This window comes from Anomaloglossus baeobatrachus, chromosome 1 (genome assembly GCF_048569485.1).
Source record: "Anomaloglossus baeobatrachus isolate aAnoBae1 chromosome 1, aAnoBae1.hap1, whole genome shotgun sequence".
Classification (NCBI taxonomy): Eukaryota; Metazoa; Chordata; class Amphibia; order Anura; family Aromobatidae; genus Anomaloglossus; species Anomaloglossus baeobatrachus.
Window position 1 is genome coordinate 148,140,711 of NC_134353.1, and position 25,000 is coordinate 148,165,710.

The 25,000-nt window shown below is 43.5% G+C and overlaps 1 protein-coding gene across 9 annotated transcripts in view; it reads left to right on the forward strand.

The window, feature by feature from the left end:
- The window catches only part of FAT1 (FAT atypical cadherin 1), a 323,107-nt gene that overhangs the window by 285,799 nt on the left and 12,308 nt on the right, over window positions 1-25,000 (forward strand). For 5 of the 9 annotated variants that reach the window (XM_075347113.1, XM_075347116.1, XM_075347119.1 and 2 more), the window contains 8 exons: window positions 1-306; window positions 389-517; window positions 5,500-5,657; window positions 9,628-10,090; window positions 11,048-11,201; window positions 11,289-11,399; window positions 13,496-14,127; window positions 17,390-17,524. The exon at window positions 1-306 is cut by the window's left edge and continues 496 nt beyond it. In XM_075347113.1, the coding sequence (XP_075203228.1) occupies window positions 1-306; window positions 389-517; window positions 5,500-5,657; window positions 9,628-10,090; window positions 11,048-11,201; window positions 11,289-11,399; window positions 13,496-14,127; window positions 17,390-17,524 (2,088 nt within the window). Of the gene's footprint in view, window positions 307-388; window positions 518-5,499; window positions 5,658-9,627; window positions 10,091-11,047; window positions 11,202-11,288; window positions 11,400-13,495; window positions 14,128-17,389; window positions 17,525-19,860; window positions 19,918-25,000 lie in introns of all 9 variants that reach the window. The other 4 variants (XM_075347115.1, XM_075347118.1, XM_075347120.1 and 1 more) reach the window with 2 other exon arrangements.

Below are 25,000 nucleotides of genomic sequence, written 5' to 3' on the forward strand. Positions count from 1 at the left end.
GCCTGCAACCGTCTGATCCACCGGCAAACCTTGACGTCCTCCTCGCTGTAGATAAACCAGGCAGCACCCATTTTGTACCCAAAATTCTCCTCCAAAAAGTAAACTCTTCAGTTGCTGAAATTGAAGACTTCAGTGGTGTTAAAATCCTTGAGGTCTTCCACAAGGTTTGCGCTGATGTGGACTGTCCCTGGAGATTCTGCGATGAGAAGATCAGTGTGGATGAGAATGTCATGTCCACACATAGTACTGCCCGGCTGAGCTTCGTGACTCCGAGACACACACGGAAAGCTGTGTGCTTGTGCAAAGGTAAGGAGAGCGCTTAGATTATCACGAAATAAGACTCCGCTATCTGGTCAGTTCTAAGTCATATGCTCATCTTTTTCTCAAGCAGGAGGAAAGTGTCCTATTCTAAACAGTGTGTGTGAAGGAAACCCGTGTCCTGAGGATATGGAATGTGTGCCTGACCCTAAAGAAGATACCTACAGCTGTGTGTGCCCCGCCGGCCAGCAGTGCAGCGGTAAGAAGGCACAGGGAACTATATGTAGGATAATATTCTATAAATGTCATTATGTATCAAAATGGAATTACAAAGTGGTCTTATAGGGGCTGGTCTTCTCTAGGGGCTGGTCTTCTCTAGGGGCTGGTTTGCTCTAGGGGCTGGTTTGCTCTAGGGGCTGGTCTTCTCTAGGGGCTGGTTTTCTCTAGGGGCTGGTTTGCTCTAGGGGCTGGTTTGCTCTAGGGGCTGGTTTGCTCTAGGGGCTGGTTTGCTCTAGGGGCTGGTTTGCTCTAGGGGCTGGTTTGCTCTAGGGGCTGGTTTGCTCTAGGGGCTGGTTTGCTCTAGGGGCTGGTCTGCTCTAGGGGCTGGTCTGCTCTAGGGGCTGGTCTGCTCTAGGGGCTGGTCTGCTCTAGGGGCTGGTCTGCTCTAGGGGCTGGTCTGCTCTAGGGGCTGGTCTGCTCTAGGGGCTGGTCTGCTCTAGGGGCTGGTCTGCTCTAGGGGCTGGTCTGCTCTAGGGGCTGGTCTGCTCTAGGGGCTGGTCTGCTCTAGGGGCTGGTCTGCTCTAGGGGCTGGTCTGCTCTAGGGGCTGGTCTGCTCTAGGGGCTGGTCTGCTCTAGGGGCTGGTCTGCTCTAGGGGCTGGTCTGCTCTAGGGGCTGGTCTGCTCTAGGGGCTGGTCTGCTCTAGGGGCTGGTCTGCTCTAGGGGCTGGTCTGCTCTAGGGGCTGGTCTGCTCTAGGGGCTGGGATGCTCTAGGGGCTGGGATGCTCTAGGGGCTGGGATGCTCTAGGGGCTGGGATGCTCTAGGGGCTGGGCTGCTCTAGGGCCTGGGCTGCTCTAGGGCCTGGGCTGCTCTAGGGCCTGGGCTGCTCTAGGGCCTGGGCTGCTCTAGGGCCTGGGCTGCTCTAGGGCCTGGGCTGCTCCAGGGGCTGGGCTGCTCCAAGAGCTTTTCTGCTCCAAGGGGTGGTCTTTTGGAGTTTCACTAGATATGGCCACAATCTTGCTCCCAGCACAGGGCTCTATGTTCACTGAGCACTGAAATCCTATAAGCTCATCTTACTGCGGAACTTCAGAATTGTGGCTTGTAGCTGTGGCAGTGGTTACGGCTGTGGCTGTGGCTATGGCTGCATCTGTGACTATGGCTGCAGCTGTAGCTTGGGCTATAGCTGCAGCTCTGCCTGCAGCTGTGGTTGCGGCTGTGGTTGCGGCTGTGGCTGCAGTGTATTCTCTTCTATACCCGATAGAGAGCTGCACAGACCAGAGATCCGTACACTGACAAACTTAGCTACTCTTTAAATGTTATGGTAATTTACCTTGTGCGTGTTTGTGTATATTTCATTATAGTCTTATTTATATAGCACCAATGTATATTATGGCAAAGTGAAGTAAAACCGGGATCTAGCAAATATTGCGTAACTAAACTTTTTTTAAGTTATCTTTTCATTCTAATTTGTACACCATGGAAAATTATGAAACTTTGCAAATCATTTTTATTAAGAAATGTCTTTTCATTACTGTATAAGAAGCATGCAACTGGTTTCTAAACCCTTGGATTTTTCCCAGTCTATATGCCTGTCTTCAGCGGCATTGATATCAGAATGTACTCCTTTGAAGTACAGATGCTGGCAGTGACAGGGTCCGATCAGCTGTATCCTCTGCTGCATGTTGTGATTATTAGAACTATGCCAGCGTTGGTAAAACACAAGAGCTGAGCTGACCCTTTCACTGCCATCATCAGTACTTCAAAGGAGTACATTCTGATATCAAGGCAGGAAAATAATAGACAAGAAAGCCGGAGTGGAGGCCACTTGCTTGCAGTGTACTGTACATAGGATTGAGAACAAATAAGGGATTTGCAAAGTTTTAAAACTTTCTATACTGAACAAAATAATTTGAAAATAAATTGTTACGCTTTGTTAGTCCAGTGCTATCCAGATGTGTGCCGGCATATGCTCGGATATGGGTCCACTGTTCAGTGAAGTGTTGTCTCAGGTCACTTAGATCCTGTGGCTGGAGGAGCAGACACACCGAGTCCTGGATATAGTCCCACAGAAACAAGTTGCGAGGTGTTAGGTCTGGTCATCATGGAGGCCAGCACAAAACTGCTGAATCGATCCGAGACAACGCATTGCTGACCAGTGGAGTCCATATCCGAGCAATGGTGGCACGTGACTGGACAGAACTGGACTAACCGGCTAGACATCTGCCGTGTCACCAATAGAAATCACATTGATTATTAGTAGTGTATAGATAACTCGTGGATGCTGCGTCTATTCAGGTTAATACATTTGTGGTAAGTTCTTGGTTATATCGAGGCTAGATCCTTTTTTCCCTCATCCTATATATGTATTTATGGAGATGACAGGAGAAGTAAAGCCACGCTCCGTGCCTGATGCTCCGGTGCCGATCACCCGCTTTTGGCACAGTGTGTACTCCATAACAAGGAAAGAGAGGATCGGCCAACACTTGGATTAAAAGGGATTTCCAGCATCAAAGGCACACGTTAAATGCAGATGGAGACATAAGATGACAGATAAAAGGACGCTGCTTATACACGTCAGCTGCACCACGTGTCTTTGGTTATAACCATATGGCTACGCACACACGGAGACCTCTGGGCTGTCATCATATGTCTGCATATGGATTCTAACATATGCTAGGAAAGGTGATAATCATTGTTAAGCAAGTGCTGGACATTCTTAAAACGGTCAATATATATATGTGTGTATATATATATATATATATATATATATATATATATATATATATATATATATATATATATATATATATATATATATATATATATATATATATATATATATATATATATATATATATATATATATATATAGCCAATCCTATAGACAGTGAATGGAACATTTAGAAGCTCGTAATCAGTGGGGGTCCAATAACTGAACCTCCAGCAATCATTCTGTGGTTGGGTGATATACTTTGTTATTGGGCTAAGATGTGGGGCATCCCATAATGTGCTGCTGGAGTACAACACCAGGTTTTTGCTACGCCACCTGCTATGCTACGCAGCATAAAATAGGGGCAGAGACCCTGACTCCAGTGGTGTGTCACTTAGGCTGCTTTCACACATCCGGTTTTTGCCGTGCGGCACAATACAGCGCTCTGCAGAAAAAACGCAACCGTTTTTTTTTGCCGCCGGTTGCGTTTTTTCCCGCATAGACTTGCATTAGCACCGTATTGCTGCATGGCCTTGCGTTGCGTCCAGTTTTTGCTGGATGCGGCATATTTAGCCCATGCGGCGGCCGGATGGAACGTTGCCTGACACGTTTTTTCGTGCGGCGAAAAAAACGCATCGCGCCGGATCCAGCGCGATGCGGCGCAATTCATAATGCAAGCCTATGGACGCCGGATGCGGCGTCCTGCGGCAAATACCGCATCCGGCTGCCGGATGGGGTTTTTTGCACTGCGCATGCTCAGTATCAAGCCGCATCCGTCAAAAACCGGACGGGTCGCATGGAAAAACTTATGCAACGGATTCGTTTTTTTCACCGCATCCGTTGCATATGTTTTTGAGCCGGATTGTGCCGCTCAGCACAAACCAGATGTGTGAAAGCAGCCTTACTAAACTGCTTGCTGTTATTTTGATAAAATCTAACAGTTTTCTGAATGTTGAGCTCTGTATAACTCCACCCCCAAAACTGTCATTTTTCTGCCTATGCACAGTGTACACTGAAAGCTGCCAATTAGTGATGAGCGAGCACTGCTATGCTCAAGGCTCTGTACACGTAAAGAACAGTCGGATGTCCTGATGGGCTCAATTCATGTACGGAGTATAATGGTAGTCGAAGCTTGGGCTTTTTTGTGGAAGATCTTCCAGAAAAATGCTCAAGTTTCCTATTGATTTCCGTTATACTCAGTACACGAGTCAATCTTATCTGAGTATCCAACTGCACGTTACGAGTACCGAGTACCCAAGCATGGCAGTGCTCGCTCATCACCAAGTGGCAGATTTCAGTGTACACTGTGCATAGGCAGAATACTGCCAATCAGTGGTGGTGGTGAGATTATACAGAGCTCATAACTATGCTGGACTACATGGCAGCAGGTTTATTAGTGCTCTAATGATAATCTCCTGCTGATTAAACACTGATTTTATCAAAACTACACTAAGCAGCTCAGTAAGTGAGACATCGCTGGAATCGAGGTCTCTTTCTCTACATTACGCTGCTTTCAGATGGGGAGGAAAACCTGGCGACAGATTCCCTTTAACTGCAAGGTGTAATTTGAGACATTTTTCCAACAGTTGTAGTAACACATAAGGCTTAGTTTGTTTGGATGTGGACACACTAATATAGGCCTACACTTTCCCAGCCACTTTCTCTAGGTCTTTTAAACACTAGAAGTCCCAGGAATTTCGAGCTCCATAGGGTTCCAATGGTAGAAATGTCAAATAATAATAATAATAATAATAATTTTATTCATTTATATAGCGCTATTAATTCCACAGCGCTTTACATACATTGGCAACACTGTCCCCATTGGGGCTCACAATCTAGAATCCCTATCTGTATGTCTTTGGAGTGTGGGAGGAAACCGGTGACCCCGGAGGAAACCCACGCAAACACGGGGAGAACATACAAACTCCTTGCAGATGGTGTCCTTGGTGGGATTTGAACCCAGGACCCCAGCGCTGCAAGACTGCAGTGCTAACCACTGAGCCACCGTGCTGCCCATGACCACTCTCTGGGACTTCTAGTGTTAAGTCATGTGCTGCTGAGATTTGATAGGAATTGACTTCATTCACCTCTGGATGTGGCTCTTCTAATCTAGGAATGTAGCCTATGCTCTGGGGTATAAGACCAATGATCTGGGTTACTCTTGCTCAGTATAAGTAGTATATGGTTCTCGCTGATTGATTTTTCATTTTGGAGCAGGGGTCGGCGGGGGGTGTGTCTTATGGTGCATTAGTTGCCCTCAGAAACGCCAAGTGAAATTCTCCATGCTGAAATAGCGTTCTGTTTCCTTCTTAGTTGGCTCATCCGTCACATTTACTGGCAGCAGCTATATAAAATACAGACTGCTGGAAAACGAGAACAAGGAAGAAATGAAACTCACCATGAAGCTCCGAACCTACTCTGCCCATGCAGTGGTCATGTACGCCAAAGAAACCGACTACAGCATCCTGGAGGTGAGTCCTGCTGCAGGCCATTAGTGGAAACCATTACATTTATGCCGAATATTTTCTTTTTGAGGCTTCCCCTCTGTTCGGTTGTTGGGGCCGTCCATTTGTAGCAGGTATGGCTGGTACTTGTAGTGTACTCACCGGGATGGAGAAGTTGTAGAACCTCAATACAAGCTGTGGCTTTAGTGTAGAACACTTTCTAAATATTCATCAGAGGTCTATAAATATTTGGAGAACATCACGTCTCTGGGCCATGGTGGCCCCATTTCTACTACCTGGTGAGACTTTCCTAAAACCTTCAGAATTTATGACCATATTGTACATTGCAGCAGGACTAGCATTGAGAGCGGGTTATATGTTTTCCCCATTGTCTCCTTTGATCAGAGTTGGCGCTGATCACGGCTGTTTAAAGGGAACCTGTGAAGTGAAATATGCATGCTGAACCACGAGCAGTTCTGGGTGTATATTGCCAATCCCTGCCTAACTGTCCCTGTATACACTAGCATAGATAGAGATCTGTAGAAAGGTATTTCTAAAAATCCTTTATGATATGCTAATGAGTACAGGGACTAGTCACAAGGGTGTTACTTCCCTTGGCTAGTTCCACCCACAGGGGCGTGCTAACATGCTATTCAATGCCCATTGCCCAACGTCATCAATGGTGATACGCATACCTGTGTCCATTGTCACCACTTCACATACTGGGTTTAGGGTCAGTGCACATGGTCAGAAGTCCTGGCACTTCTGGTCACGCACACTATGAAGCCGGGTGTATGCGTCCCAGCTTCAGAGAGGTCTACTGCGCATGAGCGGAAGTGCCAGGACTGCTGACCATGAGCACTGACCCTAAACCCTGCGACTGAAGTGGTGACAATAGACACAGGTACACGCATCACCATTGATGATGATGGGCAATGGGCATTGAATAGCATGTTAGCACACCCCTGTGGGAGTGCTAAAATGCTAAAAGGGTAGACTAATAAGGGGATATAACACAGATATGCTTGTCCCTGGCCTCATTAGCATATCATAAAGGATCTTTAGAAATACTTTTTCTAAAGATCCCTTTATCTATGCTAGTGTATACAGGGACGGTTAGGCAGGGATTAGCAATATGGACCCAGAACTGCTCGTGGTTCTAGGTATATATTGCCCCCGACAGGTTCCCTTTAACTCCTTAGATGCTGCTGTCCATAGTTAGACAGAGGAAGGAGCCTCTGTCGGCTTTCCCCACAACAAAATTCTATGGTGCCCATGGTTTGTCAGAACCACTCTGGACTTTTTGAAGTCCCCTGGGTTTACCATGTTAGTTCTCCTATTTAGAAACAAAGGCACAAAATATAAAAAAAGGCTTAATTTTTTGGGGTTAACGTCCTGTAAAAGCCACTAGAGATTTGATTGCGGCCTTGCTGACAGTTGCTGTGAACCCGCGTTACTTAAGCTGCCACTTTTAGTCCTCGGATTATCTTGTTAATCAGTAAAGGCGCGCTGAATACTCTTCCTTCATTTAAAAAGGAAATTTCAAGTAGAGCCAAAGGGGATTCGTAACATTCGTGATTGCAAAAGGAGACGCCATATCAATCCAGAAGTCAAAATATAGACGCTGTAATTCTGAAGCTGGCGGTGGAGGATAAAATGTGACATGCCTGCTCATTGTTCCTCATCTCCGAGGCTATGACTGCTGAAGTGTTCATATGAAAATGAATTGTATTTTCTTATTTGCTCGCTCGTCATGTTCCTTTTTTTTTTTTTTTTATAAAAGACATAAACTGTTCTTTTTTTTCCGTGTAAATTTGCATTTCCATTATTGTGCGGAGGAACATTTCTCTATCCCGGATCGCAGCGCTGCTGGAGACATAACCGGGGAATAAAGCGTTATTAGTGTGTGTCACTACAGCGTTCAGCGTTGATTAGCTTTATTTACAAAACTGTGACAATGTGAATTTCCTCTGCGGATGCATCAGGAGCCTTCACAGCCAAGGCCCATCTCCATGATCCAGCCTGACAGGTTTGACCAGTTCCTGGCGCACGGAGGAGGCCATCACTATGGGGCCTGCCTCTCCTATGACTCCGGCATCACTCTCACTGATGGGCTTACAGAAAACATGACTTGATTGACATTTTACTGAATTGCTTGTTGCCATTTCTGGATATTGGTATTCAGTGCATTGAGTGCCAGCGAGCGGAGGCCAACGTGGTGCAAAAAGTGGGATCCTCCCCGGCTGTTAAATGCCAGTTATAGGATTCTGGCTCTGAAGAGGTCACTGTATATCCCATATACACTTATTGTAAAAGATAATATAAGAATAATAATACTCACTTATATAGAGCCATTAATTCCATAGAATATACATCCGCAACACTGTCCTCATTGGGGCTCACACTCTAAATTTCCTATCCGTGTGTGCTTGGAGTGTGGAAGAAGACTGGAGACCCCAAAGGAAACCCACGCAAACACGGGGAGAACATACAAACTCCTTGCAGATGCTGTCCTTGGTGGGATTTGAACCCAGGGCGCCAAGACTGGAATGCTAACCACTGAGCCACTGTGCTGCCCATAAATACGCTATCTCTTAGCACTATCGGTGACATGAACACATTGCTGGGTTATACCTAAAAGTGACATGGGCACATTGCTTGGTTATATCTAAACATGACATTGGTAAATTGTTTGGGTCATACCTAAAAGTGACATGGGCACATTGCTTGGTCTTATCTAAGTGACATGGGCATATTGCTGGGGTCATATCTAAAAGTGACATTGGCACATAGCTGGGTTATACCTAAAAGTGACATTGGCACATAGTTGGGTAATACCCAAAAGTGACATGGACACATTGCTTGGGTCATACCCAAAAGTGACATGGGTACATTTCTGGGGGTCATACCTAAAAGTGACATGGGCACATTGCTGGGTTATACCATAAATACTCAGAATGATAGATGGCTGCTCCTTCCCTGAATTCCCATGTACACTTGCAGTGCATGAGACGAAAATACAGCCCTACTTACTTAAACTGAGCCATGTCGCAGATTATTTAGCTGTGGGTAGCTGACAGTAGAGGTATGGAGAAGAATATTCCGAAGGCATATCGGTTTCTTCATTTCCAGATCACTGGTGGTCTCAGAGGTTGGACTGCAATTGGTCAGAATAGTCTGACATCTCTGTGCAATTTGTCATGTCGTTCTTATACTGTATACCCATATTATAAGAAGATTTCTACATCCACATTTAAACATCAAGGAAACTTATAAGTGACCCTAGGACTTAGTGACTATGCAGTTCTCATGTACAGTCACACTACCCGGTGACCTCCATTTGTCTCTTGATGCCTACTCCGCTCAGATCAGCATTCTCTTCATCCTACTTGCAAGATAGTCATTGTATTAGCATAGGGGGTGCAGTGATAAGTCTAAATGATATCATCCCAGCTTCTTCTATCCCACCACACAGGAAAGGCAGGGCAGGCATGGTTTAGACTTAGCATTGCGCCATGTTGGAATCAGAAGAAACAGAACATCGCCCTGAGTGGAGAACTCAGCGGCAGGTACAGACGGCGCACCACATAGGGGTAACTCCACATGAGTAATGTATAATTACTGCTCAATTCCAGGAGGGAACTCTTTCAATGACATCCATTGATACCGAGTCTTTTAGTAAAGCATTCGCACAGTCAGGTTCTTTACTGGTATCCAACTTTTCATTGTTTGGGTGGAATTTTTTTTTTTTTTTTAGATTTTATTGTACAACTCTCACAACGTTTGTTATATCTGACCTCCTTGGGCAGTTGGTAAAAATATGGGGTGACCTCCACAAAGACTTTGAAGATAAGAAATGCATGTACTGGTACTTTAACACCTCCGTGTTAATAAATATCTTTGGATCGTAAAAAATATATGAATGTTAAATGTAATGTTTGTTCTGAAAAGTTTATGGAAACACGTCCTAATCCCATAAATTCTGGCTTCCTTTTAGATACATGGTGGAAAGTTGCAGTATAAATTTGATTGTGGCAGCGGTCCTGGCATAGTGTCTGTTCAGAGCATCCATGTTAATGATGGCCAGTGGCACACGGTGTCTTTAGAGGTTGATGGTAACTACGCCAGACTGGTCTTGGATCGTGTCCATACTGCATCCGGCACTGCACCCGGGACTCTGAGGACACTCAACCTTGACAACTATGTGTATTTTGGAGGTCACATACGGCAGCAAGGGTCTAAACATGGAAGAAATTTGCCGGTTACCAATGGTTTTCGAGGTTGTATGGACTCTGTAATCCTCAATGGCCAGGAGCTTCCTCTTCATTCTAAATTAAAAGGCTCGGTACATATAGAAGAATCGGTGGATATTTCTGTAGGATGTTCGCTGACCACTGCAGATGCCTGCTCCGGCAATCCCTGCCACAATGGTGGGGTGTGCTCCTTCTTGCCCAGTGGAGGTGAGTCGACTGGTATTTCTTGTTGTAAATGACCCAGATCTATAGCATAAATGACCCAGGTATATAGCGTAACTGTATTTATCTGTTGGTGTTATTTAATACTGCACATCATATAAGGTCGTATATTCCAAAACTGCTGATTACCAAGAGCACAACATGTTCCCTTTTGTGCAGTAAAGTCTAGATGAGAAAATCTATCTTCAGTTTTTATCTAGAGCCTTGCATACGATCAGACATAAAACAACCGATCCTTCATTTTAATAGTGCTATTGTTAAAATATTAATGGGACCACAATGCGATACTGATTTTATTTAAAGGAAGGTAGAATGAATACGGCACTTAGAAAAAGATCAGTGCTGAACACGAGAAACCTGCATTTATAATGGTGGACCCTAAGCCTTCATCCTCAGCCAAGAGAAGTCATTAGTGTCAATGACCATATGTTTTATAGAATACTGACCCATGTTTGTTTGATATATCTATAGCTTACTAAAGAAGCTTTCACCAGAATCGGCATTTTTGTTAGACGAGAATCATTTATTTCAGTAAAGGGCATTATATGGCTAGTTGTGCGCGGATCCCAACCGCCATTGACAAGTTATTAGGATATATTGATACTAGCATCTGCTTTCTTCATAATTCATTATTGGATTTTCAGATCACATTGACAGTAGGTATCCATCTACTTTAGAGACATTCTGTCCATTTGCGTTATTAGAGGAGGTGGGGTTCCTGTCTGACCTTCTATGGTTGAGTCATAACTTTCTGCTTCTTTTTTTTCTCGCTTTAGAACCTCCAATTATATTTGGCTTCTCTCCTCATGACCCAAAATTTAACAAAAGCCCAAATAAATAAAAATATATATCGCATATATTTAGAACATATTGCCTTCTTCCCAAAATATATCTAACTATATATCAGTGCCCTCTACTCACCCGTTCTTTGTTTATTCTCAGGCTACTACTGTAAATGTACATCAGTGTTTATGGGCACACACTGTGAGATTGCCATCAACCCCTGCGCCACCAACCCATGCCTGTATGGTGGAACATGCATTGTGGTGAAGGATGATTATTTCTGCAAATGCAGAGGGGAATACAGCGGTGAGAGGTGAGTTATAGTTGTCACCGGTATTATCCTTTATCTCAGGAGAGGGGTCATAGACGCACAACGCTTTCATGTTTCTTTGTATTGCAGATGTCAGTTGGGTCCATACTGCAAAGATAATCCTTGCAAGAATAGTGGTAAATGCTTAGACAGTTTAGATGGTCCAGTATGCGAATGTGAATCTGGTTTCCATGGAGAAAGGTACAGAATTTAATTTCTGTTTTTTGGATCATTATTGGTTTATATTTCGTAGTTTTCCCACATTGTTTTCAAGTAATAATAATAATAATAATAATGTTTTATTTCTATAGCGCCAACATATTCCGCAGCGCTTTACAATTAAGAGGGGACATGTACAGACAATATGAGACAATACAAAATAACAAAATTAAGATACCAGGAGGAGTGAGGGCCGTGCTCGTAAGCTTACAGTCTGAGGAAATAGGGCAGACACGTAGACCCAACACCACCACCTCCTTACCTAGGTCTAGTAAATACACTCCTTTAAAATTAAATTTTGGAGCAAATTTTCTTAAAACTTAGCAGTTTGTATTGTCCCTTTTGTTATTTCTGCTAGAAATTTAGTTACAATTAAGTTAACAACTAGGTGTTCAAATTCTACTTGGTAAATGGCTATTTCCCTACAGCAGAGGCCCCCAGCCCACGGGTTCAGCTCCGTGAGAGGGTTGTGAGCCACTTTCAACTCTGAGAGGGTCACAAGCCATATTAAGCTCCCACCCCTCACAATATGACCTCAATGACCTCACTGCTTCACCACCGTGCGGAGCTGCCGCCCCACCACCGTGCGGAGCTGCCGCCCCACCACCGTGCGGAGCTGCCGCCCCACCACCGTGCGGAGCTGCCGCCCCACCACCGTGCGGAGCTGCCGCCCCACCTACACCCCACCTACTGTCTCCTCCCCATAATCCTATAGAATGTAAGCCCGCAAGGGCAGGGCCCTCTTCCCTCTGTACTAGTCTGTCTACTGTAACTTGTATATGTATTTTGTATGTAACCCCCTTCTCATGTACAGCACCATGGAATCAATGGTGCTCTATAAATAAATAATAATAATAATAATAATAATAATAGTCACTGTCCAGAGCCCCAATTACCAGTATGACAGCCAAAGCTTCTCCACAGAAATGACCACACCTTGTCAGTATACAAATATCCAGGGCTTCCTACCGCCATTCAGATTTGCTCATCTGTGTGGGGCTACTCACAAATGTCACCAGCTGGAGACCCGCTCTCCATAGCTTTTTGCATGACCTGGCGCAAATGCTCCTAGCTGGCAAACAGCTGCGAGCCACACGTCATGGGCCCGCGAGCCACATGTTGCTCACGAGCCATAGGTTGGGGCCCCTGCCCTACACTGTCAGCACTGATGGGAACCAGTCAAGGTGTGTGCTGACCGGGGACACTAAATGGCAACCAATCAGCTACTTATTTGCTAATTGGTGCTCAGTTACTAGCCTGTTTACACAGGTAATTTTATCTTCAGATGTACACTGGACCAGCTGTAATTGATTGGGCGTTACACATAGGCTGCCACTGATCTCGGCAGCACATATCCTGTTTCCACCTGTCCTGTTATGTAAAAAAATAAAAAGACACTGTAAAATTGCAGATATGGGGTTACTATGCATGTTAATAGCTTTCTAAGTATGCCTGGTTCCCGTACTGAGAGCACCACTGCCGTCAGAAATTGAACTGTATTCCTGACGCAGCCTCAGGCTGTCGGTCATAGAGGCTGACGCGGGTTCAGTCACCGCTCTGTGCAAAGGGACTGGAGTCTGTAAAGACGCCCCCAGCACTGACTGACAGCTGGATCAACATTACATCAGTACAGAGCTGGCTGTCAGTCAGTGCTGGGGGACGGGGTTACAGCCACCGCTCAGTAACGTTCATTTCCTCCGAGCAGCGGGAAGCTCAGTGTGATGCAAGGCGTCAGAATTCTATTAACCTGCAGATTAACCCTATATCTGCAGGATAATAGCATTTTCTTATGTGACAGGCTCCCTTTTACATGCTTCTATAGATCTAAAAGATGTAGATTTATGCATTTCATCTTCATGGCTATGACTTCCACCATTCAAAAAGATTTGTCTGTAGGGAACTTATTCCTTATATTTTGCTGTTTGGAGCGATTTGCCATTATGGTCATCAGTTACTGTCAATGTGACATTTATTAAGGAAACATCCACCTAAGCCATCATCAAACCTTATGTACACGCTACATGCACAGTGCTCCTAACCAATAAGTTATTTATCGCGACTCCTTTTCATATTTGTAGGTGCATAGGTGACATTGATGAATGCCAGGATAACCCATGTTCTAATGGAGCCCTTTGTGAAAACACCTACGGATCTTACAACTGTACCTGCAGTCATGGATATGGTGGAAAGCACTGCACAGAGATTGCCATCAATAAATATGTCTCCACCTCCTGGAATATTAGCCTGGCTGAGGTCATTGGGATTATTGTGTTCATTGCAGGAATATTTTGTCTTGTGGTCATCTTTGTTGTTTGCCGATTAGTAACCAGTAAAAAGAAGAAGAGACATCAGGAGTCTGAAGACAAACACTCCGGGAGTACCTCAGCATTTTTACAGAGACCATTTTTAGATCCTAAAGTCAACAAGAATATCTACTCGGATATTCCACCCCAGGTGCCAGTCCGGCCTATATCCTACACTCCGAGCATTCCTAGTGACTCTAGAAATAACCTGGACCGAAACTCCTTTGAAGGATCCACCATTCCAGAGCATCCAGAGTTCAGCACTTTCAATCCGGACTCTGTGCATGGACATAGAAAGGCAGTGGCAGTGTGCAGCGTGGCTCCAAATCTGCCACCTCCTCCTCCCTCCAATTCTCCATCTGACAGTGACTCCATACAAAAACCAAACTGGGATTTTGACTATGATGGTGAGTATGTTTCTTATTTTGCAAACTTCACCGAGTTTTTTTTTAATGTGCAATTGTTAATTATACTACAATGGCATCCTCACCTATTCAGAATATGAAACCTTTGTAATCCACATTTGTGAATTCATGGCAGTCACTTTTTGTATATAACAGGTAACTAGATTTGCACAAAGCTCTAAGCAATGGGTTTATGGCACTAATAGAGAAAGTAATGGAGAGGACTGTATGTAGGAGCCATGACTGCTATAAATATATCAGACATGGTTGTGTGAACCATTCTCCTGATAGATGGTAAGACCACAGATGGCACCAATACCCAGAAGGATGCCATTTTTTAAGCTAGACTAAAACAAAGCATACATTGGAACATATTGTATATCTCCAAAGAGTTCAATTCGTGCATACACCTGACCTGCCAACTTTTAGTAATTCATGAGGAATACAATACTGAGGGTAAAAAATGAAGAATTTTGGACCATTGAAGGTTTTAAAGACTCTTTTGAACAAAATAACAAAAGCCTTTTTATTAGGCCATATTGAATGTCTCAGTTAAGACGCCAAGTGTATAGGATAAATGTGTAGCAACAATACACAACATATACAATTGGTATTATCGACTGCTGCTGCAGCTCCATCAGTCATCTTCCATAGTCTCCAGAAGGTTTACACTCGGGTCAGAAGATGGTGCTTAGTTCTGACTCAGACGTGAAGCCTCTACAGGGCCTTCTTCATTCCTTCATATTAGTCTGTTTTGTGGCTTCTCAAAATGTTCAAAGCTGTTTGTAGTCAGACTTATCTTACTCAATACTAAGTTGTCATTAGTGTTTTCTTCTCCCCACTAATGGCAACTATATAAAGGCATTGTAAGACTGAACGCATCCATAACCATATTTTAGAATTCTGAATTATGTAAATGAGCTGCACGTGCACTTGTCTCCTGTCAGTGATTGACAGGTCACTCTTCTTTCAATGACCTGCACTCACCCCACAGATTTAGTACAAGCAACCTCACTCCCTGAGACAGTGCATGCACATTTAGGTCCTGATGTACAAGACTGGAAGAATCTGGCATGTCCTGCATAGTTTGGTGTGATCTGCAGTCTTATTCACTAGGACGACTGGCGCGGGAGCTAGTAATGGGAGTGAAGGAGTTGGTCAGTGTATGGCGCGCTCTGCAAATTATGCAGATGATGCCATTAATTGATAGTCTTCTTTATCAGGACCTTACAGTGCATGCATTCCACTGGGATATGAAGGCAGTTGCTGTAGATCTCAGGCGGGAGAAACCGGTCAGTGAAAGAAGAATGACCTGTTAATCACTGATGGGTGGGTAATAGGGTAGAGACAGGAGAGCAATATGCGCACAAAAATTAAACAATAAATGTCTCTATAATGTAAACAAAGGGATGGATGTAATCATCATTACATTGTCTTTACATAGATGGTATTAAGGTACCGTCACACTAAACAACTTACCAGCGATCCCAACAACGATACAACCTGATAGGGATCGCTGGTAAGTTGCTAGGAGGTTGCTGGTGAGAGGTCACACAGTCAGACGCTCCAGCGATCCCACCAGCAACCTGACCTGGCAGGGATCGCTGGAGCATCGCTACACGGGTTGCTGGTGAGCTGTCACACAGGCAGATCTCACCAGCAACCAGTGACCAGCCCCCAGCCAGCAGCGACGCACTGAAGCAATGCTGCGCTTGGTAACTAAGGTATTTACCTTGGTTACCAGCGAACGCAGCTACACGTGCAGAGAGCAGGGAGCAGCGCACACTGCTTAGCGCTGGCTCGCTGCTCTCCTAGTTACAGCACACATCGGGTTAATTACCCGATGTGTGCTGTAGCTACACGTGCAGAGAGCAGGGAGCAGCGCACACCGCTTAGCGCTGGCTCCCTGCTCTCCTAGTTACAGCACACATGGGGTTAATTACCCGATGTGTACTCTGCTACATGTGCACAGAGCAGGAGCCGGCACTGACAGTGAGAGCGGCGGAGGCTGGTAACAAAGATAAATATCGGGTAACCAAGGACAGGGCTTCTTGGTTACCTGATGTTTACCGTGGTTACCAGTGTCCGCAGAAGCCGGCTCCTGATGCCTGCACATTTAAGTCCCCTTTACACACTGAGACTTTCTAGCGATCATGCTGCACAGCGGGAAACAAAGGACCAAAGAATGGTCCTGAACGATTTGTAGCGATCAGCAACCTCACAGAAGGGGCCAGGTCGCTGATGTGTTTCACACACTGCAATGTCGCTGAGGAGGTCGCTATAACGTCACAAAACCGGTGACGTTACAGCGATGTCGTTTGCGATGTTGCAGTGTGTAAAGCCACCTTTAGTTTGGAGTGTAAAAACCTGATGACCAATGTCCTTTAAATAAAACCCATCACAGTCTCTAAAGCCATCATTTGTCATATCAGGAACATTTCCACTCGTTAAAGTGATTGTTTCTGATCTACGTCACTATAATATGCTGTTATTCTTAATTACTTGACCTGGAGAGCAATATTCGATGAATATGATTTACTCCTAAACTTAAAGGGGGTGTCTGGTGAAGACGAACTATCACCTGTCCTTGGTAAAGGGGGTAACTAGTTGATCTGTGTGGGTCCAACTGCTGGTACCCACACTAATCGACAGAACATGGTAGTTTATCCCCATGGAGCTGCAGTGCGCATGCTTGACCGCTATTTCAGTCATTCCCTATGGGCTCGCTAAGACCAACTAGTCAGTAGGTTATCATCTAGTCGCTGGATAGGAAATGACTTATTCTCGCTGAACAACCCCCTTGATGCTTATGAATACAGTAGACTCCTTAATTGTAAAACATATATTTGAGGATATATTTGTATATTTTTCCAGTTGGCTTCTGTACAATTTGTAATCTCAGCTGTCTTATCTCCATTTTGAGGGGCTAAATATTTGCAATGTTACAATATCTATGGATTCTGTCCCATTTAAAGTAGGCAATAATCCCCCGAAGAACGGCACACTGTTATGCACATGTAATCTCCAGAAACCATTGAACCAAATTGCTTTTTTTCTGCCTTGGAGATTTGTTCTCTGTGTTGTGTCATTTCAATTATTATTTCATTTGAAAATAATTCTGTGATTGTTACTTTGAAACATATTTTATTGCTGCTTTGCTTGAACTGAACATCCACAGACGGCCCTTTGGGAAATGATCAAAGGTAGATGATATTAATTGAGTGTCCTTAACATTGTGACATTGTATCTCTTTTTCCGCTTTCAGCTAAAGTTGATCTTGACCCGTGTCTTTCAAAGAAATCTCTGGATGAAAAGCCTTGTCATCTCTACAATCCTCGGGAGAGCATGTCTGAGATTCAGTCTCTTAGCTCCTTCCAATCTGAATCCTGTGATGATAATGGTATGTGTGAGATTATATTCTTGCAGATTTATGCATATGACATTGGATATAGAAAACTTTCTTTACTCAGCTGGACTGTGTGAAACTTGTAGATTTCGGAAAAGTATAGGATAAACAAAATGTCTTTTTTTTTACGCCCAAATTGTGTTCCTCTCTTCTTGTAAATGAGTCCAATTAATATATTTTGTAGCACTTTAATCAAGTATAAGGTAAAGCGCTAATGGATAATTGAGAGAAGTGGCTCCTTCAAGAATGGGTTTTATTGGCGTGAGCAAAGGCCATGAATGTAAGATTGGTAGGGTGTGATCCTCAGACCCCTGATGAATACCTCCCTGTCTTTACATCCAGTGCACTATGATGGCACTGTCATTCATTTCTATACACTTGAATAGAACAGACCTGTGATCTTAGGCACAGCCACCCATCGGGATGAGCCACGATCGACTTCAACGAGTTCCTCCTACTCGCACTCTATTGATGCAATATCTATTTATTTCAATTTCTATCTCTTTATAGACAAGAGCCCTCTACTGTAACTGTCTATATGCTGAGATAAAAAAGACTGAATCAGAAGAACACGAGTACTGGGAACTGTCTAATCCATATTACGGGTTCCCCCCACTCGCACCACCAAGCAACACCGTCCCGGTGATCCCTATTATAGGAGTATAGTGACATCTTAGAGGAAGGTCCTAAACAACCTTTCTGGTGGACTAAAGTCTTGTATAAATTACATGAATGGGAATATTTTCTAATATTCACTATAAATATTACCTGTCAGCTGCTGAAGGAGATAAATATCAGCCTATTATTGTGTTTATTTGCAGTTTTAAAGGGGCTTTCTTTGATGTCACAACTAGTCATAAGAGACCATGCTCAGGTGCTTGGTACTCGTAATAAGCAGTTGAATATTCGGATGGGTGTGTCTCGAGTACTCGAGTATAAGTGAAATCAATGGGGACTCCAGGAATTCTTCAGGAAAAATGTTTGAGTTCCCCATTGACTTCCATTATACTCGATTACTCGAGTCGTGCACATTGGAGCATCCAACTTGTTTGTTAGGAGTACCAAGCATCCGAGCATGGTAGTGCTCAATAATCACTGGTCACAACCTTCTAAAAGTCCCAATTCAAGTGCCGAGCTCTGAAAATCTTACCCAGAATAGAGCAGTGAACATGCGGTCACCAACACTTCATTCATTCTCTTTGGGACTTCCAGAGAAAGCTGGGCACTGTACCCATCTGTGGGTAAATCCAGCAGTCTCTTATATGGATAAAAAGAAGATATCCCCGGCACACTGCTATGTTTCCCAAATGAAGTCCAAGAAAGAGTCTTGGACTTCATTTGGGAAACATAGCAGTGTGCCGGGGATATCTTCTTTTTTTCTCTGTTTTTTTTCCCCCTGAGCACCTGTAACAGGTGACGCTAGGTCCTCCCACACCCACTATTATATGGATAAAGCATGGATACAGCAGTGGTATGCATGCACAGCCATTGTTCTATTATAAAGGGGGCATTTTAGAGCCTCATTTTAAGAATGGGTGGGAGTCGCAGTGGTTGACTCCAAGCAATCAGCCATTTATTATCTATCCAGGCAGATAAATGATACCATGTTGATTGCTGGATTTTAACTCCTGAGATGCCCACCCATCCAGAGAATAACTTGCAGAGTTGAGGCAACCCATCTAAGCTTAGGAAGACCCCTTTAGCACATAAACATGTAACAATCACTTATTGTATGCCTTTACCTGACTCTACACTATATCAAATTATTACATTACATATACTCCTTTTTTTACTACTTTAATTTCTGCAGATATCTTCGTTTTTTTATTACATGTAAAGAAAATAATTTTCATAGGAAGCCAGCTTTGCTTCACAACTCCGTTGTGCATTTTACATATATTTTAATGTTTATTTTCAAGATTTTTTTAGACAATAAGCTAAGAAAGACATATTGTACTCCTCGTCTCCAGAAACACCAGAATGCTGATATTCCATTCTCTTGTATGAAGTGCTTGTACCCTGGTGCTCCCCTCGAAGAGATACTCATCTTGATTAGCGGTTAATTAAACTTTCTTGTTGAGGTTAAATTGTGGTGCACAAGAACAGATGCAACCTCATTCCTTCTTTCCCTCGTAAAGACGTGGCTGTTAATCATGTACTAATTCTTGTTCTGCTCCTGTAATCACTGGCTGAACTGTGAAAAATGACATGTTTATAGCATTTCTACTGTAGACGGTCAACAAGCTGCTAGGGAGATTTAAGGCAGGAGTTGTCTCTTCTATGGGTCTCTCGTAAAGATGTCTCCTTTCTCTCTTATGCTGCGGCCACAGTTCCTATATGGATCAAATCACCTCTGAGCGAGAGCAGAGTTTGACAAAGGGCTCATTGTAAGTTTGATGGAATTTGTAATAAAGGAAGCGGTAAAAAAAAATCAAAAGATATACATCTATATATAGTATAGGACTATGAGCATAGTCCAGGGTCCAGATGTAGAGGAATAATGGCTAATGGCATAGATCAGGAGCCATGACGTGTATGGAAACAATCAGCGCTCTCTACCTCATGCCGGCTTTCTAGCTGATTTTCATTCTCTCTTTATCGCTCAATTCTAGATTTATTCCGTGTCCCTCAGCGATATAGATTTTCACATCATTTACTCATGCTTAATGTTGATGTGGATTTACAGAGAGACTTTAGTGTTATATATCATGGTGACATACAATAACTTTACTTTAGATATATGAAGGAGTAAATTTGTCAGATTATTATAAAATCCATAAGAATGAACGCTGCTTCCTTTATTGCTTTTCTTTATTGGGTTTTTTATAACTTTACATACACACTTTTCCTTTAGTTTTTACATTTTGTGCAGTATTGTGATTCCTGGTGCTGTGTTTTGTGATTGTATAATTTACTCACTATATTTTGCAAGTATAATATAATATTGGGGCTGATTTACTGCACTTTTTTTACAGTTCTAAAATGTGTCAGATTTATCCTAGCAGTTTTATAAATTTTGCACAATTTAGACTATATACTCTAAAGGCCGCTTTACACGCTGCGATATTGTGACCGATATCGCTAGCATGGATACCCGCCCCCATCGGTTGTGCGACATGGGCAAATCGCTGCCCGTGGCGCACAACATCGCCCAGACCCGTCACACTACTTACCTGCCCTGCGACGTCGCTGTGACCGGCAAAACGCCTCCTTTCTAAGGGGGCGGTTCGTGCAGCGTCACAGCTGCGTCACTGAACCGCCGCCCAATAGAAGCGGAGGGGCGGAGATGAGCGGCCGTAACATCCCACCCACCTCCTTCCTTCCGCATTGCCGGTGGACGCAGGTAAGGAGATGTTCCTCGCTCCTGCGGTGTCACACGTAGCGATGTGTGCTGCCGCAGCAACGATATTAGAGAATGGACCCCCATGTCACCCATGAGCGATTTTGCACGTTTTTGCAACGATGCAAAATCGCTCAAAGGTGTCACACGCAACGGGATCGCTAAAGCGACCGGATGTGCATCACAAATTCCGTGACCCCAACGAGATTGCTTTAGCGATGTCACAGTGTGTAAAGCGGCCTTTAATGTATATCGTGTGTTAATTAGCTTAAGGTCTTTATATACTGTAGACTAAACTAAGTCAAAACCGCCTTATCGGTGGGATCAACTGACTGTCCAGTATGTATAGGAGCCTAAGGCGCCGCTCACATCAGCGGTATTTTGCCGGAAGGCCGGATCCGGCACAAATGCGTTTCAGTTCCATTCATTTACAATGGAAGCGCGGCAAGATGCAGTCACATGCGGTTGCGTGCGTTATACACAACCACAAGTGACCACATCTTGCTGCGCTTCCATTGTAAATGAATGGAACTGAAACACATTTGTGCCGGATCCTGCCTTCCAGCAAAATACCGCTGATGTGAGCGGCGCCTAACTCTCCACCTACAGATTTTGTTGGGATAGAGAAGAATCCGGCAGTTGGAATTCTAATTTCCCAACTTATTGCTCTGTAGAGAGATAAGCCTCTGCTAGGGGAGTCTGGCAATGCCCCCCTTAGAATACACATGGCGGAGTCTACATTCGTGTGCACGGGGGCATCAGAAGAGATAGCTGTTGGCCAAACATGTCCTTTATCTCTACATACAATATTGTTCCAATTTTGTCTCACTGGATCATAATTTAGACCACAACGTCTCTCCACCCATTTTCCAATAGGTCACACTCAATAATGGACATGTCGAAAGAACACATCAGACATAATAAATGTGGCACAAAGCATGAATCGGCACAAAATGAAGACACATTTACTTTATGTACTTTAGTAAATCAACCCTAATATGTATAAATGATCAGACATAACATCTTAAGATGTGCATAATGTAGTAAATATGACCGTGATGTAGTGATTTGAGTTACATTATTTTTTTTTCTGTGATGTTATTTTTGTCCACTTGTTATGTCTAGAATTTACAACCATTCCTACTCCTATTTGTTAATGCAACAGTTATCACTTTGTTTAATTATCTATTATGTTATAAGATTGTAGATCCAACATGACATGTGAATGTGATCGGCGGGGAATCTGTGCATCTAGTGCAGAGAAGAAGAGTGGGGTTATCTCCTGACGATAGCTACTGTAAATCTAAACATTTGATACATAGCTAGATATTAATATCCAAGGACTAGTATCTGTTGTATGTGTAATTGATATTACCTTGTTTCATATCAGTGGCCTGTTTTTGTTTTGTTTTTTATGTTGTGTGCAAGAAAAATGTTTCCAACCTTTTGGTGAGGCTGCTTTCACACATCCGGTTTTTGCCGTGCGGCACAATATGGCGCTCTGCAGAAAAAAACGCAACCGTTTTTTTTTCCGCCGGTTGCGTGTTTTCCCGCATGAACTTGCATTAGCGCCATATTGTGCTGCATGGCCTTGTGTTGCATCCGTTTTTTTCCGGATGCGGCATATTTAGCCCACGCGGCGGCCGGATGGAATGTTGCCTGGCACGTTTTTTGGTGCGGCGAAAAAAACGCATTGCGCCGGACACGGCGCGATTCACAATGCAAGCCTATGGATGCTGGATGCGGCGTCCTGCGGCAAAAACCGCATCAAGCCGCCGGATGTGGTTTTTTGCACTGCGCATGCTCAGTATCAAGCCGCATCCGTCAAAAACCGGACGGTCCGCATGGAAAAACTTATGCAACGGATCCGGTTTTTTTGTCGCATCCGTTGCATAGGTTTTTGAGCCGGATTGTGCCGCTCAGCACAAACCGGATTCACACATCAGTTTTTTGGCATCAGGCACGATCCAGCAAAAAAACTGATGTGACGGATCCAGCGGAAAAACAGATCAGTTGCATCAGTTTTTTCCATCAGTTCCTTCAGTTTTTTGACAGATCAGGTGTGATTCTGAGCATGCTCAGTTCAAAAAACCAATTCCGGCAGCCAGATCCATTTTTGCCACATTATGCCGGATCCGGCATTCATTATAAAACATGCCGTACGGCGCCGGATCCAGCGCGATCCGTTTTTTTTTGCCGGACACAAAAACGTTCACTTCAACGTTTCATCCAGCCGCTGGACAAGTAAATTTTGCCAAAGACAGATGAAACGCAAGGCCATCCAGCGCTAATGAAAGTCTATGGGGGAAAAAACGGATCCGGCGGCAGCAGACGCCGATCCGTTTTTTCATGTTTTTGACGAATTGTGCCTGATGGCAAAAAACTGATGTGTGAAAGCAGCCTAAGACGTAACTTGGCTACATAAAATGAACATACAGTGACCTCACATACCGAACCATTACAGCTGTGCCACTTATTGACGTGCCATCAGCTTGTCATTACATGTCAACCTTCGTGTCATCCAACACATGCATGGTGCACAGATGAAGCCAAGGCCAATACACTGCACTTCACCAATGTTTTATTAGCAAAAAATCCACTACCACCATTATAGATAATACTGGTGGCCACATTAATAAATATGCCAGTGGGATAGCATAAACTCCAAAATCATATTATCAACTGCAGGACAAGGAGTATGGCATGCAAAAAGCTGTACATTTATTTGACAAACAACAAATAAATAAAAGTAGACATGTAAATACAAATAAATACAATGAAGTTAGACAAATATTGGCTATGTGATCCTATATGTATATTAACAATCAAGAGATAGTATAAAATAGTGTATTTAGAGAGGGGCTAAATAGTAAAAAGTTCTATGTGGACATGAGCAGAACAAGTTCAACAACTGAGATCAAAATAATTTTTCTTAAACCATTTTCTCCTTTAAAGTGAAAAGGAAAAATCGCAAAAAAGACTATGTCCAACCCATGTCTCCCAAATAAATAAGACCTCCTCTTCCCAGCAGACAGATTAACCCCAACGTATGTTTTGCTTTTTTGGACTATTTAAATAGTGTGCTGCATTGACTTGTTTCCTCAGGGGTGATCAGGAATTTGGCTGATTTCCCCCCCCCCCTTCCCTGTTCAATACAGCACTCTATGTAAATATTAAAAAAAAAAAAAAAAAAAAGTGAAAAGCACATTGGGGTTAATCTGTCTGTTGGGTAGGAGGCCTTGTTTATGTGGGAGACATGGGTTGGACATACTTTTTTTGAAATTTTGCATATAGGATCACATAGTCAATATTTTTGTGCAACTTCATTGTATTTATTTGTATTTAAATGTCTACTTTTATTTATTTGTTGTTTGTCAAATAAATGTATAGCTTTTTGCATGCCATACTCCTTGTCCTCCAGTCGATGATAACCTCACTAATATTGGCTGATAACTGGCATCCTGGTCAGCGGGAAATTAATCAGACCCAGTATGACTCTTCAGGAGAGGTGCCACCTCTTTGACTTTTTATGGTTATTAGCATACAGCACACCACTCTCAAGCTTCTTTTTTCATAATACAGGGACAGAAAACCAATATACTGCCTTGTTTAGAAACTTCATCCCCTGTTCTATAAAGCTGCAGTTACTGGATAAAAGATCCTGAAAAATTCCTTTTAATACTGGAATTGAAATGGAGGCCAACAATGCTCTGTAAGCCTCAACATCTCAAGATTTATTTTGATGTGACTCCTTGTGTGTGGTTGTTTAGATGTCATGCACCCAATGCTTTGATTCTCTTTTTACGGCAGTCTGCACTATTATCGTCCCATCTATGCCATTATGTGGCCAAATGCAGGATTCTAAATTGATGGGTGGAAATTTAGCCGCATTGAGCACTGCTGTCCCCGAATTATAGTTCTTTTTGTCGTCTATTCTTCATCAATGCTAAAAACGTACTCTCCTGGGCTTATCCTGCATAATATGTGGAACTTGGATGTGAGCTAACATCAAGGATTAAGTGTAAGTGATCTAAAAGGCCTGGAACTACATTTCATTAGTGAGCAATGCCATATGTTTGTCTATGCCTTTCTATGGATCAGTAGGGGTAAAGTTACATTCTTATATTCTT